The sequence below is a fragment of the Macrotis lagotis genome, chromosome 3 (assembly GCF_037893015.1).
Source record: "Macrotis lagotis isolate mMagLag1 chromosome 3, bilby.v1.9.chrom.fasta, whole genome shotgun sequence".
NCBI classification, from domain to species: domain Eukaryota; kingdom Metazoa; phylum Chordata; class Mammalia; order Peramelemorphia; family Peramelidae; genus Macrotis; species Macrotis lagotis.
Genome location: NC_133660.1, coordinates 19,372,006 through 19,397,297, shown reverse-complemented (window position 1 = coordinate 19,397,297; position 25,292 = coordinate 19,372,006). Strand labels below are relative to the sequence as shown.

Sequence of the window (25,292 nt, the reverse complement as noted above, 5' to 3'; positions counted from 1 at the left end):
GCCTCCTCTCCTCTCCTCAGCCGGCCTCCACACGCCTGGGCCTGGCTGCCACCCAGACCCCCCAGCATATTGCCTCCCCTGGGGCCTCAGTGCCCAGGCTCCCCCCCCCCCCCATGTGCTGCTTCTGGCGCCTCTCAGCATGAGGACCCTGGACACAGGCAGAGACTGGAGATGTTGAATGGGCCGGCTACCCCCAGAGGGCCTGGGAGGGGCATGAAGGGAAGCGCCCAGCCTTGGCACACCCAAGTCCTTTACTTTAGACACACCAGATGTCATGTAGGGACTTCTCGGCCCAGCAGCCCCCTCTGACGTCTGTGTTTAGAAATGTACATTTGCTGGTGTCTGACTTTCAAGTTAAACAAATCTAGGTCAAAATAGAGAGAGAGAGAGAGAGAGAGAGAGAGGGAGAGAGAGGGAGAGAGGGAGAGAGGGAGAGAAATAGAGACAGTCAGAGACAGAGACACAGAGAGAGAAACAATCAGACAGAGAGAAACAGTCAGAGACAGAGACAGAGAGGGAGAGAAACAGTCAGACGGAAACAGACACACAGAGAGAGCCAAAGAGACAGAGACAGAGAGAGAGGGAGAGGGGAGGGGAGAGACAGACACAGAGTCAGAGAGAGAGGGAGAGAGGAGAGACAGGGAGGGGGAGAGATAGAGCTGGAGGAGAATGGGGAGAGGGAAGGAGGGGGAGGGGGACGAGAAGAAGAAAGAAAGGGGAGATGAGAGACAAAAAAGAAAGGAGGGGAGGAGGGGGAGAGAAAGAAGAAACAAAAGGGAGAGGGAAGGGGACAGAGGCTGGCTGGGTTCCTGGGCGCTTGCCGTCTTCGCCCCTAGGGTCCCCTTGGGCCAACAGGAGCTCCTGCTCCCTGGGTGGCCTGGGGGCCAAGTGGCTCTGCCAGAGTGCTCACCTCTTCAGGAACTGGCTCTGCCCCAAAGGTCCTTATGATATCATAGGGATGGATTAATATGCAACCGGGAGGGTCAGCCCTGGTCATGTGTGATTGGATGTCAGAGCTGACAGGGGGAGAGACTTGGAGGGGATCTGGCTGAACCTGCTCATTTGGTAGCTGAGGGGGCTCTGGAGGGTCCCCCACTCTCAGACTCTCTTTCGTCGTTTCCCTCAGCGAGGGGCCACCATTGCATGTGACTGGGAAGGAGTGATACATTGGTCTGCCTCCAGCCTGATCACCCTCTATTGGGCTCCTACTGTATACCAGAAGCTGCGATGGGATGGGGCTAGAAGGAAGTGAACTCCTGGTGGGTTACATGTGGAGAAGAAGGCAGGAGGGTGACAGAGGGATGGCGGGGCCGAGAGAATCCTGGCCACTCATTATTCTTTTCCTCCTCAGGGGTGAGTGGGGTTCTTGGAGCCAGGCCACTGGTGACGACCAGGCAGGTAAGCCTTTTGATTCTCAGACAACTGCGTGGATTCCCTACTTTTTATTCTTTTGTGGTACCTGTCTTTACCTGGAGACCCTGGGACCTTCAGGGGCTGGGCTGACTCTGCCACTGTGGCCAGTGAAGCCCAGTTTGTCTTCTCTCCAGGTTAGGTAGGGGGGTAGGATGAGTTCCCCCCCCCCCCAGAAATGGTTCTTCCTGTCCCCTTCTCTCAGGCTTGGAGTGGATACATCATAATAACAGTCATAATAGAGTTGATACTGTGTTATTGTGACAATTAAGGTAGTACATTACACCAGCTAGCCCTCACAGAGTGCTTTACAAGGGTCTCCCCCACCTTCACCCCCCTTCACTAAGGTCTCAGGGGCCGAGATTCTGACTTCCTTAGCTCAGCCAGGGCCCCCTAGCCCATCACCACAGGGGCCATCTTTGCTTACAGGTGCCATCTTTGTCTTTCAGTCTTACTGACTTTTCAAAGAAAATTAAAAAGGAAATAACAATTTCACCAAAAGTCAATGTATTATGATGTCAACAATGGGTTTTATTATTCTTCCTGCTTTATGAAAGTTTGATGGTTATGAGATAGCACCTTAGCATTAGTTTAATTTACATTCCCTTAAGGATTAAAAATGTATTTGCCCCCTCTCCTACACAGTATGTACATTTGTCCTCAGGGACCTTTGTCAATTTTAATGTATTACTGATACCTTTTATTTTTTCTTTCTCTAATTACATGTAGTTTTCAATATTCATTTTTGTAAAGTTTGCTCCCTTTTCCCATCCAAGGTTAGCAGGGAATGAGATAAAGGTTCTACACAGATAGTTGTCTGCTCTTGGTATTTAATGTTTTTCTTATCCTGTTGGTTAGGAATAGAGAGAATATTTTTTTTAATTTTTAAATTTATTTTGAATTTTACAATTTTCCCCCAATCTTGCTTCCCTGCCCCCCCAAAGGCATTGTTAGTCTTTATATTGTTTCCATGGTATACATTGATTTCAATTGAATGTGATGAGAAATCATATCCTTTAGAATAAAGTAAGAGATAGTAAAATTACATAAGACTTTTAAAATTTAAATTGAATCATTTTTAAATTAAATTTTTAAAATTAATTTTTGTAAATTAAAGGCAATAGTCTTTAGTCTTTGTCCATACTCCACAGTATGGATTTCTCTGGATACAGATGGTATTCTCCATCACAGATACCCCAAATTGTCCCTGTTTGTTGTACTGAAGGAATGAGCAAGTCCATTGAAGTTGATCATCACCCCCATGTTGTTAGGGTGTACAGTGTTTTTCTGGTTCTGCTCATCTCACTCAGCATCAGCTCAGGCAAATCCCTCCAGGCTTCCCTGAATTCCCATCCCTCCTGGGGGAACATAGAACAATAGTGTTTTATGACATACATAGACCACAGTTTTCTAAGCCATTCCTCAACTGAAGGACATTTACTTGATTTGCAATTTTTTGCCATCACAAACAGGGCTGCTGTGAATATTTTTGTACAAGTGATGTTTTTACCCTTTTTCATAATAGGGGATTAATTTCAAGAGCTTCACCTGGGGGAATCTCCAGGGGCCTCAGAGGGCTGAGGATTAAAAAAGGTGCTGGGGAGACCAAGAGGGGCCTTCCTGGCTAGTTGACAGGGTCAGATATGGAGCGGGGTGCCCAGGCAGGAGATTCTGTCCAGTAGGACTAGTGAGGCGGGAACAAAAACAGTGGTCATGAGGGGTGTGAAGGCCAGCCAGGCAGGCTTTCTGAAACCAAGCTGAAATGTGTTCTTTGGTCATGAAGGCAAGGGGCTCCCAAGGCTGAGGAGGGCAGTGGTCAGACTTGGGTCATTCTCACATAGAGGACTGTTTCCTGACTCAAAGTGGGGCAGCCCCTTTATTTCCCAGTATATCCCTGCTTTCCCCTTTAAAGCATTTGATGATTGTGGGGTGAGAGGAGGTAAGGGTTGGCTCCCTGGTAGGATATATCTTCAAATGCCCTTTCCTGGTATGCCAGATTTGTCCTGTGTAAAGCCTCTGGTCAATGGGACACCAGGGAGCTGGGGGAGCCCCATTGCTTGCATTAGAGCCCACTGAAGGGTGTGGAGAGTCAGATGATTAAACTGCTGAGGCCAGTGGAGGTGACCTGATTTAACTAGGATCCCACGGCTTGAAAATGCTGGGACAGGATTTGAACTCGGGTCTCTGACTGACCAGAGCTGTGATCATTGCCTCAACTGCCAGACTTGGAGAGATGAAAGGGTTTCTGAAGGTTGGAACCAGTAGGGATAAGGAAAGGCCTTGATTTCCTCTCATTTCATTTTTTTATGTTTTATTTTCTCCAGTCATGCAGAGATGACTGTCTTTTTTGTAAACTCCCCCTCTCTTTCCCCCTCATCCTGCAGGTTATACATGTGTAATCATGCTTACCAGATTTCCATGTTAGTCATGTTGTGAAAGAAGAATCAGAACAAAAGGAGAAAAAACCATGAGCAAGGGAAAAAGCACAAAACATTATTTAAAAAAGTGAAGGATTTCATTTCTTAAGTGTCCATTAAAGGAACCAAGCAAAGATGTGTCAGGCAGTTAGAGGTGGACAGTGGGGTGGACAGGGAGCCATGAGTTCAAATGCTGCCTCAAATGACCCTGAGCTAGTCAGTTCTCCCTGATCTTGACACACCTGTCATCTCATTAGTCTTTGTGGCAGAACCTATTGTTATCATTCCCTTTATTTAGATGGAGCAACTAAGGCAGAGAGGTCATTAGTGATTTGACCAGAGTCACTCAGCTAAGAAGGGTCTGGTGCAGGACTTGGAACTCATCTTTCTGCCTCCAAAGCCAGCACTTAACCACTGCACCCCAAGCTGGGGTATTAGCCATGATATTAGCCATCGGAACCCTCTCCCTCTGCTCCCCATTTTCCAGGCTCTCCTAGGCCTCTTCCTGGGCCCCTCATCCTCATCAACCTTCTGGTCTCACATCCCTTAGGTCAGCACCAGAATGGAAGCCAAAGAAACCAAACGTGGCAAGTCCGCAAGCCATCATGGTTCCCCCTACCAAGACTCTGTGGCTCCTGGGTTCAGCACCAACCTTGAGGTCTCCTCTCTGAAGAACTTTACCATCCCCAAGATCCGAAAGACAAAAGAGAAAGGTACCAGCCACCAGCACTATCCTCCCCGCTGCCCGCATAGCCCTTGGCCAGCTTGACCCCGGCCTTCCTAGTCCTCATTATAGTGGTGCTCTACATTGAGACTTGGAATATGGTACAGGATGGTCCATCCAGCCTTCTCCCCACCACTGGGCCACCACTCTGACCCTTGGGAGTGAATGAATGAAGGCATGAATGAGTAAAGGAGGGTAGGAGGACAGGAGTGAGTGAATGAGGAGTGATCTGCACATGAATGAGGGGAAGAGTGTGTGAATGAGTGAGGGCAGCAGTAAAGGAGGGTAGGAGTGAGTGAATGAATGAGGGCAGGAATGAATAAATGAGGATAGGAGGACAGGAGTGAATGAATGAGGGTAGGCATGAGTGAGTGAATGAGGTTAGGAGGTTATCAGTAAATAAATGGGGGCAGGAGTGAGTGACTGAATGAAGGCAGGAGTGAATGAATGAGGAGGGCAGGAGTGAGGGTAGGAGTCATGAGTGAATGAATGAGGGCAGAAGTGAGTAAATGAATGAGGGGAAGAGTGTGTGAATGAATGAAGGCAGAGGAGTGAGTAAAGGAGGGTAGGAAGGCAGGAGTGAGTGAATGAGAACAGGAGTGAGTGAATGAATGAGCAGGAATGAATAAATGAGGATGTGGGCAGGAGTGAGGGAATGAGTGCTGGAGTGAATGAATGAAGATAAGAGGGCAGGAGTGAATAAGTGAAGGTGGGGTGAGTGAGTGAATGAGGGTAGGAGGTTATCAGTAAATAAATGAGGGCAGGAGTGAGTGACTGAATGAAGGCAGGAGTGAATGAATGATGAGGGCAGGAGTGAGTGAGGAATGAGGGCAGGAGTGTGAATGGATGAGGGCAGGAGTGTGAATGGATGAATGAATGAGGGCAGGAGTGAGTAAATGAGGGTAGGAGGGCAAGAGTGAGTGAATGAATGAGGATAGGAGGGCTGGAGTGAATGAATGAAGGCAGGGGTGAGTGAATGAATGAGGGTAGGAGATCAGTAAATAAATGAGGACAGGAGTGAATGAATGATGAGGGCAGGAGTGTGAATGAAGGCAGGAGTGAGGGTAGGAGTCATGAGTGAATGAATGAGGGCAGGGGTGAGTGAATGAATGAGGGTAGGAGATAAGTAAATAAATGAGGGCAGGAGTGAATGAATGAATGAGGGTAGGAGTCATGAGTGAATGAATGAGGGCAAGAGCACATAAATGAATGAGAGGAAGAGTATGTGAATGAATGAAGGCAGGACTGAGTAAAGGAGGGTAGGAAGGCAGTAGTGAGTGAATGAGGACAGGAGTGGGTGTATGAATGAATGAGGGCAGGACTGAAAATGAATGAGGGCCAGAGTGAGTGAATGAATGCAGGGAGTGAGTGGAGTCCTGATGGACTCACTGTTTTTGCTGTGTGGAGGGGGCTGCCAGCATTCCCCTTGGTGGGAAGGCCTAGGGGGTGGGGGCGCTGCTCAGCCTGGCTCCCCACCTTGACCCTCTGCCTTGCCCACAGCATACTTGTCATCTTGCCACACCAACCGGAGGGAGTACAGTGCCATCAGCCATACCCTTACCCAGTGCAGACTTGACCTGAGCTGTGAGCTGCAGTCTCTGTGGCAGTTTGGGGAAACAAAACTAGTTCACAATGAGCATCTGGAAAAAAAGTTTTCCGCCAAGAGGTAAGTTTTGTGGATGTGAGGAGAGGGCTGTAATGGATGGAATAGTCTGTCACCTCTGTGCTGACCTGTCTCAGGGGCAGGGCAGGGGGAGATTGGGGACGGGGAGAGGCTGTGCTTGGCTTTCAGAACCTGGCTCTTCATGCCACCTGATATCTAGTGGCAGAGATGTTCCCCTGGGGCTCGCTGGTCCTGTGTTTGGTTTCTGGGCCATCCTGGGCCAGTGATGAATCTTGGGCTGTCCTCATGATGGGTTCTGTGACAAGCAGAGCAGGTGAACTCTGGTTCCATCAGAGGATGATGGCAGAGGGACATTTGTGGCTGGGTTGGCCGTGAGACGTGGGGAGTGGTGCAAGGTTGACACTTGCAGCTGGTCTTTTCTGCACCTCTTGGGGGGGTGTGCCTTTAGATCCCCCAGCTTCAGCAAATGTCTGACCCTTCCTTGACCCTACCTGATCTAAAATTCTATCATAAAGCATCAGTCATCAAAACTGTCTGGTATTGGCTAAGAAATAGTGGTGGACCAGTGGAATTGACTAGGTGCAATAGCAGGAAACGATTATAGTAATCTGCTGTTTGATAAACCCAGAGTCCAGCAATTGGGATCAAAACTCTCTCTTTGATAAAAACTGCTGGGGAAATGGGAAGTTAGTATGGAAGAAACTTAGATCAGACCAATGCCAGATCAGACCAATGCCTCACACCCTTTACCAAGATAAGATTCAAATGAATACAGGATTTAGACATCAAAACTATTATAAGCAAACTAGGAAATCAAGGAACAGGTTACTTATCTCCCTGATGAATATAGATACAAAAATCTTAAATAAAATCTTAGAAGGGGCAGCTAGGTGGCGCAGTGGGTAGAGCACCAGCCCTGGAGTCAGGAGTACCTGAGTTCAAATCTGACCTCAGGCACTTAATAATTACCTAGCTGTGTGGCCTTGGGCAAGCCGCTTAACCCTGTTTGCCTTGCAAAAACCTAAAAAAAAAATCTTAGAAAAACGATTACAACAAGTTATCACTGGTATAAAACATTATGACCAAGTAGGATTTATCCCAGGGATACAGGGTTGGTTCAATATTAAGAAAACTGTTAGTATACCCAATTCTATCAACAACAAACCTATCAGAAATCATATGATCATATCAATAGATGCTGGAAAAGCTTCTGACAAAATACAGCATCCATTCCTATTAAAACACTAGAGAATGTAGGAATAAATGGACTGTTCCTTAAAATAAATAGCAGTATCTATCTGAAACCATCAACAAGCATTATATTCAATGGGGAGAGGCTAAAGGCATTCCCAATAAGATCAGGGGTGAAACAAGGGTGCCTGTTATCACCACTACTATTCAATGTCGTATTAGAAATGTTAGCTTCAGCAATTAGAGAAGAAAAAGAAATTGAAGGAATTAGAATTGGGAAGTAAGAGACAAAACTCCAACTCTTTGAAAATGACACGATGGTCTACCTAGAGAATCCCAAAAAAATCATCCAGAAAGCTACTGGAAACAATTATCAACTGTAGCAAAGTTGCAGGAAATAAAATAAACCCTCATAAATCCTCAAATTTTCTATATATGACTAGCAAGATATAGTAAGTGTAGATGCAGATGAGGTGTCCAGGGAGTGGCTCTTGGCCAGGCTGGGGGTCCTTCGGGACACCCCACATACAGTGACCTGGTTCCCATTGACCCTTGGTGGTCTCTCGTAGGATGGAACTGCGGGAACGTGGCCGGCGAGGTCGTGAGCTGGAGGAACATTACTGCTTCTTGGCGCTGTCCCACAGCGCTGTGTCCCGGATGTACCAGGGTGGGCTGTGCACCCGGGAGTCCACCATGAAGGCTCTGGGCAACCCCCTGATGGGTGTCCACGTCTTCAAGCATGCAGACGTCGCCTTGAGCTATGCGCGCAGCCGGAAGCGCCATGTGGACAATCTCATGATTTTTAAGGTAGGCAGGTTCCTTGGGGTCATCCCAGGCAGCAGTAGAGGAGGTTGAATGGGGTAGCTCTGGAGGCTCCCCCCGGCTTCAAGATCTTGGGCTGCAGGCTTGACCCAAAGGGCCAAACTCACACCAAGAAGCAAATCAAAGTTGCAGGGGAGGGGATGTGGCTGGCAGGGCCCATGGCGCCTGTGGAGTACTAGACCCAACTCTGGGGAAAGAATGGCCCCTGCCCTCAGAGAGTGTCCATTCCAAAGTATCCCGAAGCCATTGGGGAGAAGGGGGAGAATGTGCCCCAGACAGCAGCTCAGCCTGGGCAGATGCCTGGAGGCATGAGATGGCAGGGAAGCCCAGACCTCTGCCTGTGTCTGTGTTCTCTTGAGGATGTCCCCGTCAGCCCTCCTCCATCCCTCTGCCCTTCTCTAAAACACCCCACTGTCCTGGCACCAGCACAGGGGCCGCCATCTAACACTCTCTCCTTCCCTCCCTCCCGCCCTCAGGTTCTCTTTGGAAAGGTGAAGAAGATCCAGCCTGTGGTGGACAAGAGCAAAGTGTGTCTGGACCCTTCACCTAACTTTGACTGTCACATGTCGAGGCTGGTCCCGACACCCAAAGACCCCATTGAGCAGCAGGCCTTCAGCTCTGCCGTATGTCCTCCCCTCCCTTCCCTTCCCTTCCCTTCCCTTCTCTTTCCTTCCCTTCCCTTCCCTTGCCTGGTGGGTTCTGGGGCAGGTTCCTGGCAATGCTCACTCATCAGAAGAGCAGCAACAGTGGTGCATGGGTAACACTTCACACTCTAGATCCAGCATCCTTATGCTGGCCATGCCTTATACAAATCTCTTCAGGCCCCAGTTACAGAGGAGGAAACTGAGGCACAGCTCAGAGCTTGCCCAGGGTTATCCACACACAGCTATCTGGGGCTGGATGGTTAGGGAGGGTGGGTCACGGCAGCGAAGGAGCCCGAGGCCCAGAACAGTGCAAGCTCAACTCCATCCTCAGACCCTTCCTAGGTTGTTGGGGATCCAGGGAGATCCTCTGCTAACATCATCATCATCATCATCATCATCATCATCATCATAATTATTAAAACCCGAGTGAGATTTGAATCTCTGCTGAGGAGAGCGCAGAGCCTCAGACTCCGCTTGCAGAGGCTCCAGGTTCAAACCCACCCTCCTTCACCAACTTCCTCTCTAGAAGCTCCCCGTTCCTCCAGACCTGGATTATAATCTAGGGGCACCACCTTCCTCCCTCCAACCTCTTTGTCCCCATGCGGCCCATTGGAAATCAGCTGCCCTCCTGGGCAGAGGCCCTGGGTCTTGAACCCTCGGTCAGTTTGACCACAGGCTCTTTGGCTCCTTTGTGGCCTGCAAACCCAGGAAGCGATCTGGGGAAGAGGAGCAATCAGGCCTGGTTAGCAGGGCAGCTTCCGCAGAATCCAGACCGTTGGCAGTTGCAGAGCTGACCCATGGAAGATGGATCAGGTTTGTCTTTTGTGACACCCGTGGATAGAAAGTGGAAACCGGGACGATTAGAAAAGAGGAAACCACTGAGGAGAGGCCTCTGTGGACATTTGACAGTGGCCGGTGGGACTTTGATTTACCCAGACTGACCCTGGGAAAGTAAAAGGACGTGTTTGAAAGTTGAAATACTGAATCTGACCTACCCAGATCATGGTAACAGATAGGAGGAGCACCCACAGAATGGACCCACCCCGTGGGGGACCTTGCCAGGGAACCCTGAATCCTTGGCATCAGAAATGAAGGACAGGTGATAGGGGAGAGAGACTGAAGGAGGAGGCCAGGTCTCTGAAGGTCCAGGATGTGGCTGCATCTGAAAGTAGGTATGAACAAATCTTACTGTCTAGTTCTGATAACTGGAAATCAGCACATCAGCCCAAAAGGATTGAAAATTCAAGAAAATCTAGAAGAGAAAAATGAGAAGGTTTAGGGACTCATCAGAAGATAAACCTCCCAGCTGCATCTTTGAAGAGTACCAACATCAAGAAACGAGCAGGAATCCTGGCACCAGGTTAGGAAATCAAGTGGGTCACGTCACCCTCGAGGAGCCACCATCATGATGGCAGCGCTCTGTATGCCAAGTCAGAAGAAGCCCGAGTTCAAATCCTGATGCCTCAGCCATGCCCTGAAGGCGTGGCCTGGGCGAGATCTCATCCTTCAGGTCCTCACAGGGATGATCACGACACTGACCCCCTGGGCCTGTTGTAAACATCAAACAAGGTCATATTTGGAAGATATTTGGTAAATTTTAAAAAACCCTGTAGAAATGCAAGTTGTTAATATTAGCCAGTAATCATTTATGTTTTCAGTCGTGTCTGCCCTTTTGGGGTTTTCTGGGCAGAGAGACTGACTGATCTTGCCATTTCCTTCTCCAGCTCATTTTACAAACAAGGAAACTGAGGCAAATAGGGTGAAGTGACTTGCCCAGGGTCACACAGCCAGTAGTTATCTGAGGCTGGGTTTGAACCCAGTTCCTCCCAACTCCAGACCAGAATTTTTCCTACTGTACCATCCAGTTGTCTCATTAGCTAGCAAAACCAAGAATTAAGAAGAAATGGAGGCTGATTTACCATATTTTAAATAGTAGTTAATGTGAAATAGATTTTCTGCAAAGTTTTATTCAGGTCGTCCAGATGCCAATCAAAAGAGCATTTCAGAAACCTGAGGCTTTCACACCCTCCTGCTTGGCTGGGATTCCTCCTGCCTGTGCTTCTCCTCTCTGTGCTCTGACTAGTCCCCTCTCCTTCCCATCTCCCAACCTGCCTTAAAGAAAAGAGAAGGAAACCCCATGGACCAAACAGTCTGCGGTAGATGGTGGATTGGTTCCTTGATCTATGGCCCTGGGCCCCTCGCCCAGGCGCCCTGCTGGGGAACCCTTCACCTCTTGTCACTCCGTCCTGGCTGGGGCTGGTGAAGCAAGCAGGTTCATCCGTGTCTGGAATCCATACAGAGGCAGGTTTGGGAGCTTCCCAGTCAAGAACCCCAGTGAAAGGATCATCCAGGCCGATCTGTGGGTGAATTCTGAGAACTGGATGTTGGGAGGGGTTGGGGAGCCGCCTGCAGTCACGATCCTGGCGCTGATGCCCCAGCCCTGACACACACAGACCTCTGTGTCTCTGGGGAGGCGGAGAAGTAGAATGAACAGAATCGATTGATTGATTGAATAGAAAGGGCAGAGTGGGGGCGGGGGGGAAAGGCCAGGATGTCGTGTCATGGGCAGGATTGCCTTTGGTGGCAACAGGTTTGAGGAGGGGAGGATTAGGGCAGAAAACTGTCTAGATCCATGTTAACCTGGAAAGGATCAACCCCCTGCATGGGCAGGGGATGTGGCTGGGGAGCTGCCTCCGATTTCTAATTCTGTAGCCTGCCCTAATCATCGCAGGCCAAAGATTGGAGGGAAAATGTCTCGAACTGGCCATGCTCCCTTATGGCACCTTTACCCACAGGTGAGTGGGGCAGTGGCTTCCCTGTCCCCCAACCGAGCCACCTCTGAGGAGCTGAAAGGACAGGCCAGTGGGTAACTGTGACACAGCCTCTAGGTATAAGCTCCTCCTCCTTCCACCTCAGCCCAGACAAACAGAGCTTTTGTTGTAGACAGAAATAAGGAATAAAAAGAGGAAGCAGAAAAAGCCAGAACCTCCCTTCAGGGTCATCCAGAGTTAAGTCGGAGCTTGTCACCTTGTAGAGGCTGTGGAAGTGGTGTTTCCTCCTTCCCACACTCCTTCTATTCTTAGCTACTCTCTTTTCTTCCTCCTTGCTTCCTGTCTTCCTTTCCTTCTTCCCATTGTCCCTTTTGCCCTTCCTCATTCTCTCTTCTCCCTCCCTCCTTTGCTTACTTCCATTCCATTCTACCCCTTCCCCCAATCCAGTTTTTGCAGAATCTGGGTCTATAAAACAAGCTTCTGCAGGCATTGGCACTGGTCTGTGCCCCCTGGGGTCGGTCTCTCTCTGTGTCTGTCTGTCTGTCTGTCTGTCTCTCTCTCTCTCTCTCTCTCTCTCTCTCTCTGTGTGTGTGTGTGTGTGTGTGTGTGTGTGTGTGTTTGGGAGCTAAGACCCCACCCCACTGCCTCCAGGTGATTTCTGTGGCTGCTACCCACATCGGGACCAGGCTCTCCAGCCTAGTGAGCTGTTGGCCGCTTGTTTCCTAGGCAACCAGGAAAGGTTGGCAGGGGCACTCTCTCTCTCTCTCTCTCTCTCTCTCTCTCTCTCTCTCTCTCTCTCTCTCTCATGTCTTCCTCCGTCATCTGCTGTTGCTGCCATAGAGACAGACAGAATCAAGACAAGCCCATTTCTTCTTCCTAACTGGGGGCTCATCAAAGACACCACATCCTGATAAGGACCCTGGTGTATGTGGAAGGGGTGCGCCAAGCAGCATTTTATAAATTAGGGGTTGGAGAAGAACCTGGGGAGGCATTGAAGCGGATGTGTCTTGAGAGTCTGCCCAGTGCAAGTGGAAAGATGGATAGTTGAGTGGATAATAGAGCTGTGACCCTGGCATCCGGGAGATCCAAGTTCAGATCTTACCCCAAATTCTGACTGCCTGGCTGTGGGATTCTGGGCATATCGCTTCCCTCAGTTTCCCCCCCTGGAAAATGATGTGGGGAACCCAGAAATAACCTGCGTGTAGAGCTTTGCTGTTGTGGATTTCAGCCGGTGGATTTGCATACAGCCCCCCCTCCATCTCTTGCAGGTTTATCTTTATGAATACAGCTCACTTGCAAAGCCTGTGGACAGACCTCGGCAGTGCCTTCCATACGCCACCATAACAGTCAGATTCCTTGGGCAGAAAACAGAAAGCGGGCCCACGATTACGTCCCTGCGGTTTCTCTCTGGGGGTTTTCCCAAGTGGCCTGGTAAGCATGGGTGTTGGGTGGGTGGTGGGCCTCTCTGTGGGCCAAATATCATGGTGCCTTGTCTAGGGCAGGGGCCTGAAGGTGGTTTTTTTGTCTGAGACAAATTCTATTTTAAAAATAAGCAAAAATACTATAAAACCATCTCTTGTAATGCAAAGTTTTGCTGGTGAAAATCCTTAACATTTCATGCTGGAGTTGGGGGATATTTCCCCAACACACTTGGAGGTTCAGTTTGCATTGTTGCTATTTTCTCTATCACTTTCAGAAGTCTTGGCAATCAGGGGCGGCTAGGTGGCACAAGTGGATAGCGCACCAGCCCAGGAGGACCTGAGTTCAAATCCACCCTCAGACACTTAATAAAAATCACCTAGCTGTGTGACCTTGGGCAAGCCACTTAACCCCACTGCCTTACAAAAACAAAAAAAGAAATCTTGGCAATCAGTGAGGCCATCAAGCCAGCCTTGACTTGTGGCCTGTACCCATTTCCAAGGGTACTGAAGCCTCTAATGAATTGAGGTGCTCATTCCTGCCTCTTGCCTTCTGAAAACTTTCTGAGGCTGTCCAAGAGGTCAGGATAGACTGTCCTGTAAAGGCAAGAGGAAGGAGACAGCTGCCTTTTTCAAGGTGGTCTTAGCATGGTGTCTCTTCTTTGGGAGGACCCGGATTGCCTCTGGGGGTGCTGCTATGGAGACCACCTCCAGGATAGAGATTTCTCTCTTTTATTTTCTGCATGGCAGAGGAAAGAACAGTACCTTTGAATTCCAGGTTTGGCTCCTTCCTCTGCCCAGGCCTCATAGTGGGACCTCAGGTGTTTTGGGAAGTAGCAGAAAACTGTCCAGCCTTTCTCCCAACAAGGAAGGGCCTCTGAGACTCAGGATGAGGCTTCAAATCTCTTTGGACTTTCTTTTTTTGGCAGGGCAACAGGATTAAGTGATTTACCCTAGCTCACACAGCTAGGTAATTATTAAGTGTCTGAGTCCGGATTTGAACTCAGGTCCTCCTGACTCCAGGACTGGTGCTCTATCCACTATGCCACCTAGCCACCCCTCTCTTTGGAGTCTTTCAGAAAGTTTGACTGTGGGCAAGTCATTGACCAAATGTTCCTTGAAACTGCTCTCATTTGGGATGCTATTAGGTTAAAGTCCAGACATGTTTCCATCTTCTCAGGTTTAATTTGGGTATCATATCTCATGCTGCCTCAGATAGAGAGGTGGTAGAGTTGAAAAAGGGCAAGTCCACTTCCATACTCCCCCCCCCAAAACACACACATATCCCCAAACCTGGTGGATGTTCTCTCTCTTTACCTTTTTTAAAATTTATTTAAGGCAATGGGGTTAAGTGACTTGCCCAAGGTCACACAGCTAGGTGATTTTTATTAAGTGTCTGAGAGCAAATTTGAACTTAGGTCCTCCTGACTCCAGGGCTGGTGCTCTATCCACTGCACCAGCTAGCTGCCTTTCTCTTCACGTTTTCGTTTTGGAATCCTGAGCTCCCTTGGAGACTTAGTCTAATTCCCTGCTTGAATTTCTTACTTGAATTTCTCTGATTCCCTTGGAACCAGAATGTTCCATCTCTTCAAATAATTTCTTTGAGATTCCCTATTTTTCATTTCCCAACTGGCATACACCTTGTTTTCTAGTTTTTTTTGTTTTTGTTTTTTGCAAGGCAGTGGGGTTAAGTGGTTTGCCCAAGGCCACACAGCTAGGTAAATATTAAGTGTCTGAGGCCGGATTTGAACTCAGGTACTCCTGACTCCAAGGCCAGTGCTCTATCCACTGCACCACCTAGCTGCCCCACACCTTGTTTTCCCTTGAAGACTGGGTCTCTTTGATTTTTGACTGTGTGTGAAGTGCCTAACTCATCCCTGTTAGTGGGACCTAGCTGTGTGACTTTAGGCAAGTCACTTAACCCCACTGCCTTGCAAAAAACAAACAAAAAAACTGGTTGATTGACTTATTAAATCCTCAGGAGCTTGTTTAGACCTTGGACGGGGGGGGGGGGGGGGGGGGGGGGGGGGGGGGGGGGGGGGGGGAGGGGGGGGGAGGTGATGCTTCCCTTCTGTGCCTCTACTACTTTTCTTCTTTCTAAGTGGTACTTGCTCTCTCTAATTTGAGAGTAGGGGAGACCTCCTCAGTCCTAGTCCTAGACACTTAATACTTTCTTCGCTGTATGACTTTGGACAAGTCACTTAATCCCATTGTCTTAACAAAAAAAAAGATAGAGCTGAGAGGCAAGGGGTCTCCCAGCCCAAGGGTGTAGGGGATGTTGATAAGTAGAACGAATTAAGTCCCTCCTCCATTTGATATCCCTTGACTTCACTGAGGCTGAACCAGCCTCATCCTTTCAACTGACCTCCTCTGCTTTGGATTCTCAGACCTTCCCCTTCTAGCTGGGACTTTTTTCAGTTTATAGATGTTCTCCTTAAAGTGGAGTGCCCAGGATGGGACCAGCATTCTTATTGGAGTCTCATTGAGGCATAGGACATGGGGAATAGCCTTTCCCACACTATTGACTCTTAACTGAACTTACAGTTCCCTATGAACCTCAGGTCCTTTTCTCAACTGCTGTTGCCTAAATTATGCCTCTCTCCATTTAAGACTTTGAAACTGGGTTTTTTTGGTATGTAAATCTAAGACTTAGATTTGTCATTATTGAATTTCAACTTCAAAGTATCAGGATCTTCCTGCATGAGGAGTCAGTTCTCTCCTCCTTACTATCCCTCCCTGCTTTGTGTCACCTGCAGACTGGATGCATAGACCATCTTTCTGAAAGTCATTGTAACCCAAGTCCACATCGGACCCCCAGTGCACTCCACTGGAGTTTTCTTACCAGAATCTAGCCATTCCATTAACTCTGGATCCACCTTGAGGCTGTATCTTTTAGCATCATAACATATTCTTTCAGAAGTTTTAGTCAAAACAGAGTTTTATCTCTTCTTTAGTTTAGAAGCCTCATTACCAAAGGAACTAAAGTTAGCTTGTCCTGGATGAGGCCCGATAGTTGTTGTTTAGTTGTGACGGACTCTCTGTGATGCCGTGTGGGTTTTCTTTGTTTTTTCCGCTTTGACAAGGATACTAGATATTGCCATTTCCTTCTCCAGTGGATTAAGGCTAATAGAGATAAAGTTACTTGACCCGGGTCACTCTTATTGACTCTAGACACAGCACCCCATCCACTGAAACCAGGTTAGCTCTTTTCTATTCCTGATTTACTTCACTATTTCCTTAATGAGAGAACCAAGCTTGCAGATAGATGGGAACAATTCCCTCCTCTTTTTGAATTTAAAAATCCTTGGCCCTAGCAGCAAAACTCCAGGTGACTCCACACATAGAGATACTGGTACAAGGAACATCTCCTTTCTCTGCCTATGCAGAGCAGCAACCTACCATCTTAGAAATTGTCCAGAGTTGTGACCAGTTAGGTAACTTGGCCAGAGTCCCATAGGCAGGAAATTCAAGAGGTGGGACTTGAATCCAGATATTGGTTTTGAGGGTTGCTCTTTCACCTCCTTCTCAGGCTGCCTGGCTCAGGTATCTCTATTCTTAGCAGTTCTCTTCAGGGCCATGTTTTCCTGGCCAAGAGACTATTCTTCCTGAATTTTCATTTTAATCCAGTGCCCCTAAATCCAAATTTTTAAGATTCTTTTTTTTTTTTTTAGATTTTTCAAGGCAATGGGGTTAAGTGGCTTGCCCAAGGCCACATGGCTAGGTAATTACTAAGTGTCTGAGACCGGATTTGAACCCAGGTACTCCTGACTTCAAGGCCGGTGCTCATCTCCCTTCTCCCTCCCTGCCCCCCCTCGACCTTGCTATGCTAGAAAACATTTAAAATTTCTCCATGATATCCTTCACCACTGAAGCTTAATTAACATTGGACATTCAGTTAGCTCTCATTTACTGAGAACTTACTTTATGTGAGGCATTAGGTAAGTGTAGGGGACCCAAAGAAAAGCCAAAACATGATTTCTTCTTTTCAGAGAGCTCTCATCCTAAAGGGAGACTGCAGGCAAGAAAAAAATTATACAGGAAATATATTTGTGGGTTATTTGTATTATACATATAGAGAGAGACACAAAAGAGTTGATGGAAGATCTTCTCAGAGGGAAGTCCCTAGTAGGCTGGGAAAGAGAAGAGACCCTATTTCAACAGAAGGAGGGATTTGAAATGAGTCTTAAAGATTGCTAAGAGCTAAGCCAAGAGCTAGAGAGGAGAAACGAGGATTCTAGGCATAGGGAGACAATCAAGAGATTTGTATAAGAAAGGCTGAAGGAATGATTGTTTATCACCTCATTTCTAATTGCACATATTTGTTTTTCCAACTACATGCAAGGGTAGTTTTTTTTTTTAACCAATCTTTTTATTTTGGCAAGGTTTTGTTTCCTTCCTTCCTCCCCCCCCAACAGAAAGCAATACATTTATAACCATGTAATAGCACACATTTGGAGAGGATGACCTCTCAGATCTTTCCAGCCTTCAGAACTTTCTTTCGTTCTTAGATTTCCATCAGATGTCATGCCCATCAATTAAAGGGAGAAAGTTTTCACTCACCTGTTCCTTTTTTTCTCCTTTTTTAATCCTCAACAGAAAAAAGGGGTTCCTTGAATAACTGTACCGTTGCCAAAAGAATCGGAAAGGGAAAAGACGCCACTGTCGTCTATGAGCGTTTCCGAAAACCTACAGATTCCTTAGTCCAGGACAGCTGTTCTTGTATTGCAGAGATGAATCCTCTGGCTCCTGATATATCTTCTCCCTGTGGAAGCATACAAAATAACAACTTTGTTGGTGTAGGCACCATTGATGGTCAGAGCGACCCTAATTTAACAGAAAGTCACAACCTATCTCAAGCAATTGAGGTTAAACGGCCCCTTCCACCCAGTGTGGATGCCTCTCAAAAAGAGAAGGGTCAAAGAGTTGTAAACTTTAATTACCTTGAATCATTCATCAACACTCTTACAGCTGCAGTTACTTTAACTAATAACTTTGATATTGGTACTAGTACTGTGATAACGTCCAAGCTCATTAAGGACCCTAGACTTCTGAGAAGAAGAGGATTCCATGACCAAGCAAACCTTGAGCCAAGTTCCATAGAGATTTTACCATTGGAGAGCGGGGAAGAGTGCCCTGATTCAAAATTGCCATTCCTGCCCATAGAAGCTGCCCTCCCCCCTGAAGCTATCTCTGATGAGCCTGTGGCATTCAGTCACAGCTCCCTTTGTCCTGAGGGTTTGCCCAGTGAGGCTGCTTTGAAAGGCATGTTCTATCAGAACTGTGACTATGGAGATATCCGTGAGGTAACCATGGAAGATGCCCAAGAAAACCAACATGAAAGTGATTTTCAGGTTGCTCTTTCATCACCTTACAAAGAAGTCATTCCAGCATGTGAGAATCAGGAATATAGTAATAAAACAATTCCTAGCTCAAACCAGATGAAGCAGATCCTGCTACCAATTAAGAAACAAGCCAGGGGAAAGTACATCTCTGAGATGAATCACTTTTCTAAAAAGAGTATGTCAATGGATACCAGTCCAGAGAGACTTAATGACCCTATAACCCAGAAATTACAGCCTTCTGACTTGACAGTTGTATGTGAAAGACTTCGGCCACCTTCTCCTCCAGAACCTCCCCAGACTCAGCAAGAATCCAGAAATAAATCCATTCAGGAAACTCAAAATATGAAAAACCTGAACACTGATGAAGAAAACCATCCCAAACAAGAAAAAAATAAATATTCCAAGAAAAAAGATAGTTATGACTCTATTCATGGAGAAAGAGGGAGTAACTTAAGAGATTTTTATCTTTCCTATGAAAAACGTAAGAATTTGATTTTATCCCATCAAGAAAGTGATGATTATAAAAACCCTCAGAACCAGGGGCTAGCTTTCTCAAGGCAATCTTATTCATCACCTCAAGAGCAAGAAGGGATTTCAAACCCCAAACACAATCTTTGTGAATCAGAAAATAGTTTCCCTCCTAAAAATGCACAAAAGTCTTCAAAACATTGCCTTGAAGAGTGGGTGAAATGTGAAAAAATGTATGCTGATAAATATTTTTCTAAGTCTCCAAAAGTAACAGAATTGAAACCAGGAAGTCTGCATCTGATACCCATTGGTACAAAGGCTGATGCTTCACAGGAAATGAACATCATTGTTCAGACCAAAGAAAAGCCTAATGATTTGATTAATTTGTCACTTGCCACTAAAGCAACCCACTTCAAGGTGATCAGAGATGGGAGAGGGAAATACCCATCTGTGCATAGGGAAAATGAAAATGAGCCAATATTCCCACCTGGCCCACATAAAGATGGCAGAGTGAATACGTGTCTTGCTGAAGAGGTAGTGAGGAGTGAAGATTACCCTATATTCTGGAATCCAGTGTTTGGGGATGATGATAACTCTTTTCCTGAACTGAATGTTTATTTTCAAGAACAGGAATTTAGGAGTGATGAAAATGATGACCCACATTCTAAAAGAAAGGAGAGACAGCATCCTTTTGTACAAAAAAATAGCATGGGAAACATTTATGTAGATGAAAAACAAGTTGTTTATATGAACAAAAACTACTCCACTATTGTCAATGATGGCAGAAGGATTAAGAATTTGGGCAGGTCAGAAGTCAGGTATTCTGAGAAGTTTTCTTCTGCATTTGATTTAGCCTGGGAAAAAAGTTATGTGTCTATAGAAACTTCTGTGGTTGAAAATAAGAATGGAAATCACCGAAGGTTCATTCTCAGTGGTGAAAAGAAACTGATGCCACTGGCTTCCACAACCATGTTGTCTGAGACCAGAGGCTCCTATGCCCATGGGCACAGAGACTCTGGTACCAACATGCCCATCCCTGCTTCTTTGATGCCAGGATTTAGTGCCAAGTATGAAAACAACCAAGGGAACAGCTCAGGAATAGCACCAGCTACCTGGAGTCCCAGTTTGGGAGCATGGGAGAGAAATGTATTTAGGGAAGGGGAAGATGATCTGGATTACAGCAAATTCAATGAAACCTGTGAACAGCCCACTGTTAGCAAGGAACCGGAGTTGCTATTTCCTGAGGAACTGGAATTTAACAATGAGATTGAAGTGGAGTTGGAACAGTGTGAAAACTCTTTCCTGCAACAAGACACAGCCAACCATAGAAATCTGTTTGCTGATGAAGTGAACTCTGTGTACCAGTTCCTAGAATCTCGTATAGACTGGGAAAATCTCTTTGGAAGTGGTAACTGGAAGTCCTCAGAGGGTTCCAAAAACACATTGCCACAAGAGGCTAGAAGCCAGGGTTTGGTTATGGAAAGCAGTTGTCTTTATTCTTGTCCCCAGAAAAACCACACTGAGCTCCTAAGTCCAGGGGTGGTCCCTGATTTACAAATCCAAATTACCAATATCATTCAGTCAGGCTTCACCCCTCCTCAGGAGCCACCCACAATGCAAGATGAGGTGCTGATATGTGCCACACCAGAGATTGCAGAGGCCGAAATGAGTGATGCATGGCAAGAATCAGAACCTACAGCCAGCCCTTCCAAGCTTGCCTGTGAAAACATGAATCCCCCTGGTAAAGTGAAGCGTGAACTGAAGGTGTGGCCAGAAGCTCCAGAACGGAAGAGGAATTTGGTCCTTTCACCACCTCCTGATTCATCAATTCACAAAGCAGCTGAATACCCCCTGACCTCATCTATGGCTACTTCCCAAACCACAAAGGATGGAAGTACCTGTTCATCAACAAAGTCAAGGGATGCCCATACTAAATATTCAATGGCAAAGGATGTGAAATCTAAAAATGGCAAAGGGAAGCTACTAGCTTCCTTAAAGGACAAAGTCATGCTAAGTAGAAACTTCAGGTATTCAGAACCTGGGCCAATAACCAGAAAGGCAACTCGTCACCAGTCATCTGAACAGTTTTCTTCTTTGTCAGAGGGACGGATCAAAACCTTTTCGCAGTCAGAAAGGCACATCAGAAATGTTCTAAATATACTTTACAGTGAAGCCTCCTTATGCAAGAGTAAACGTCTATCTCGAAAACTTGACGGAGCTGTTCTTCATTTAAAGAAGGCTCACAGGCGAGTTCACCGATCCTTGCAGCTCATCACTAAAGTGGGGGAGAAGAGGAGAAATAGCCCCTTGCCCAAGGCTTATGAGGTCATACGCAACAGCTTATGGGAATGTTGTGATTTGGCAGGTTATAATTTTCTGACAGAGAGAAGGTATTACTCGAGACATTATTATCAGAAGAGAAAAGATGACAAACGGGAAGAGAAGAGAGCTTTAGGACTAGAAGTGGTTAGGGCTCGGAGCCGTGCCCCACACCACCAGGATTACAGCAGTAGCAGCAGCAGCAGGAGGAATCAGAAAGTCCAGAAGCCACTCCCCATGGAAGGTCTGTCCAATGAGGAGGCCTCTGTGAGCATCCTGAGAAGTACCAATCCTGACAGACCTCATCGCTTTGAATCTAGGGGCTCAGCATCAAACAAGGGCAGTTCAAGAGATTCAAAAAGAGGGGTTGACCCCAAAGTCCCTGATGAACAACCAAAAGCTTTCTCTTCTCATCACTCTGACAGGGAAAGGAGTTTGGACTTTATTGTCGTATCTAGCATTCACTCTGAAGAAATAAGTGAGAGACCCTCAAGTGGTTTCAAACCTAGGGAAGCTTCCTCAATAGTCTGTTCTGCTCCATCTAGAATGGAAAGAAATGTAAAGTTTTTCAGTGATCTTGGAAAAAACAATCTTCCCCTTGATAGCAGTGAAACAAATGTAGAAGGTGATGATGAGACTCACTCCAGAGAGAATGTGAATTTATTCATTTCTGTCTTAAAATCAAGCACCGAACACTTTTTCAATGTTGATGCTTCTAAAACAGATTATCAGGAGTTGCCTAGAGATTCCTCCAAATTGAAAGATCACCTTCCTGCAGAAAAATCACTAGCACCTGAAGTAGACTCAAAACCAAGAAGAGACTCAGAATACTTATTTAGAGGCTCAGGAAGTATGGCTGTCTGGACAAGCCAAGAGGAAGAAGGTATGTTTCAGAGTTTTTCCTGTATTTCTCTTCAAAATGATGAGGATGAATGCTGGACCACCCATTCTGAGCAGCTGTCTGAGAGGCTGCCAGTAGTTGGGAATCTTGCAAAGTGTACTCCATCTTGTAAACAGGAGCAGCCACAGTTTGAAAGTGATGGAGGGGAGGCTTTAGCTCCAATGTGGGAGCCTTGCAAAAACTCCTCTAGGGGAGGGGATAGGAAAGAAGGAAGTGGTCCTGAAAGTGCCCTGGTGGGGCCTGTACCACTTGAGAAGAATAAAAACGGGAAGAAAAATGCTGTTGAAGTTCTCCATTTGAATACCAGGAGCTCCTCGTCACAAAAATCCACGGTAAAGAAAAAAGATAAAAGACGATGGACAAAATCAGTAGAAAAGGAACAACAGTCAGAAAAGCTAGTAGAAGAATCAAATGTTTTAATGGGAACTTCTGAGAAATCTCCACAGATAGAAGGTCATGGTAAACAGGGTCAGGCCTTAGAAAGTACTTCTCTGGTGCTTGCCCCTTGTAGTAAAAAGACTCCCAGGCAACTTGCCAGGACCATGAAAGAGAAGGAGGAGGGCAGAATGGTGATGGAAAATGAGTCAACCTTTCCCCCCAGTGTATCTCCACTGGCAGTGATGGATGATCCTACCCCCAGGACGAAAGGAGTTCCCCAATCATCTAGAGTGCAGATGAACTCCCAGATCCCTGAGGCCAACCCTTCTCAACAGCCACCTCCTCAGAGTGACTTGGAGGAGGGTCCATCTTCCCAGCACACTACAACACTCCTTGTGAAACTGTCGAGAATTCTGCAAAAGGCAGACAAGTCATCCACTCTGAAGAGTTTACAGGAGCAAATTAAAACTTGTCAAACTGTCCTTCCTTTATTCATTGAAGCTTTTGAAAGAAAACAAAAATGTTCCTTTAAACATGTGCTGATTTCCCGGGAGTTGCTGGTAGAAGGGAATGGGTGGAATAACTGTAGACACCACCTCCACCCACGAGCTGTGGATTCTCTCGTAGAACTACAGATGATGATGGAAATCATGCAGTTCGTTGAGAACAAGAAGGGTCTCTTGGGCAGTGAGCCCACATTCCGCAGTTTGCTATGGTATGATGCTTCACTTTATGGTGAACTGCTTCGTGGGAATCAAGGCTACCAGCAACAGTCCTGTCTCTACCCAACTTTCCAAGATAGGCTCAAATACAATTCAGTCAATGAGTTACAGCACTACCATGGTCAATTAATCAAACTGTTGGAAGAAGCCAGGAAGGAGAACAGATCCTACTATGTTGTCTTGAAATACAAACGACAGATTGAGGAGTGTGAAGATATCATGAAACACTGCCCCAATTATTTTGATTTTACTCTTTCAGCACCCTTCACCTGTGGTGTTAATTTTGGAGATAATCTAGAAGATTTAGAAACGTTAAGAAAATGCACTTTGGAATTGATCAGTAATCAGGACCATTTCCCTAAAATTCAGTCCTGTCCTGGGAAGCAAGACCATCTCTGGATCATCATGGAAATGATCTCCTCCAAGATGCATTTTATAAAAAACTCCGAATCAGTTAGTGTGAAGATAGCCCTCTATGGCCTGGAACACATCTTCTTTGATGCTGCTAAAAGTCTTGTTTGGAAAGAGAAGGGTCTGTCAATTAGAAAAAATGACTCCCCAGAGAAGATGAAGAAAGAACTACTCGTATTTAACCAAAGTGCTTTTAAGAAGCTTCAGCAGATCTATATGTCGCTGGAGCCTGCCAAGGAAATAGAATGTGCTTCCAAGAGCTGGCTTGAGGAAACTGTTGGAAATAGTCCAAGTAAGCACTGTGATTGCTTAAAGGTAGGGGGGCTTAGTGGGGGCAGTTTCAGTTTTAGTGATACTCTCTTCTCTCTCCCAGATATGTGCTGCATTGGGGAGATATTAGACCAAGCAGAATCTGCTGACTTGAAGCAGTTAGAGGAACTTATGGTGAAATGCACAGACCACCTAGAGACCTTAAAGAAGTATTTCCAAATTCTGCAGGAGGCCTCTGTGGAGAGTCTTTTGATCACAGAAGAAAATGTGTTGGACGTTATTAAGAAGCACAGCTATCACGTGGTCATCCTGAAGCCTGAAGCTGTTGAGTTATACATCGAAATGATTATGCTTGCTGAAACAATTCACTTCCTGAAAAATGTCATGGCCAAGAAGCTAAACAAACCAACATTTAGGGGTATGCTGTGGTTTGATTTGTCTCTCCTTCCAGAACTGATAGAGAACCAAGAAAAAGCAGCTTCCTTTTCATTTCTCAATGAGACTGTAGCAGCCTGCCTGTGGGAAGCAGTGGAGGCAGCCATCCTGGATCTAAAGCATGAGATAGTGATCATCCGTGAGTACCCTGAAGGTGCCAACTCTTCTTATGCCCTCCAACTGCTCTCTAGAGAACTCACAGAACTCACTGAAATAAGGACACTCCTGGAACAGGCCACTCCGCCTATCGCCACATATGTGGATCTCATACCCTATACCATGTCAGTCAATTATGGCATGACCCTCTTTGAACTTGAACACAATTATAACCAGTTTGCTCTGTTGTTGAAAAACCTTACTTTAGCTTCTCAGAAAGACCTGGGGAAAATGGCCCATGTCATGAAAGTCATGAAGACCATAGAACATCTGAAGGTCTCGTGTACCAACATGGGAAAGTGTAATATCTCTCTTCTCACCTGCCAAATGTTCTCTAATGCAGAGAAAACTCAGAAGCAGACCAGAGTAATTCATATGATGAAGTCCAGAATGGTTACCAGAAAAGTGGTGGCCTATTTGGGGGAATCCTCATCTCCTTGGATCTCATCCCACAACGATCCATATGTCTCCAAAAAGAGACCTTTCACTTTAGCTTCTTGTGAAAGCAGCGAAAAGCCATTTGAAAGTTCTGATCAGCCAAGTTGCAAAAGACCAAAGGTAAGGATGTCTTAAAGTCTCAAGTGATATTTCTTTGGAAAGTTTCCTTTCTGCACCTCCCCCAAAGTTCCTGCCTCCACCTCTCCTCTATTTCTCCCAACTTTTCCTGGGCCTCTCCCCTGCACATAATTAATTCACTGTCCCTTGTCTTCATTGTTTTTGTATTCCTTCTTGAGAGCAAGGCCCGGTTTGCTTATATGGTTTTGAAGTATCCAGCATAAGATCAGTCTTCCAAGCACTGCATTGGCATTGAAGGGAATTGAAACGTGACATCAGGTGGCAATTCTTTTTCACAAATTAAGTTCCCCTTT

At 46.4% G+C, this 25,292-nt stretch overlaps 1 protein-coding gene across 5 annotated transcripts in view; it reads left to right on the top strand.

Annotated features, from left to right (window-relative positions):
- Nucleotides 1-1,364: 1,364 nt before the first annotated feature.
- The window catches only part of TEX15 (testis expressed 15, meiosis and synapsis associated), a 41,067-nt gene continuing 17,139 nt past the window's right edge, over nt 1,365-25,292 (top strand). For 4 of the 5 annotated variants that reach the window (XM_074228279.1, XM_074228274.1, XM_074228278.1 and 1 more), the window contains exons 1-7: nt 1,365-1,398; nt 4,378-4,540; nt 6,052-6,217; nt 7,936-8,173; nt 8,665-8,811; nt 12,872-13,034; nt 17,618-24,981. In XM_074228279.1, coding sequence (XP_074084380.1) covers nt 4,390-4,540; nt 6,052-6,217; nt 7,936-8,173; nt 8,665-8,811; nt 12,872-13,034; nt 17,618-24,981 — 8,229 coding nt within the window. In that variant the 5' untranslated portion in view covers nt 1,365-1,398; nt 4,378-4,389. The remainder of the gene's footprint in view (nt 1,399-4,377; nt 4,541-6,051; nt 6,218-7,935; nt 8,174-8,664; nt 8,812-12,871; nt 13,035-17,617; nt 24,982-25,292) is intronic. The other variant, XM_074228276.1, reaches the window with a different exon arrangement.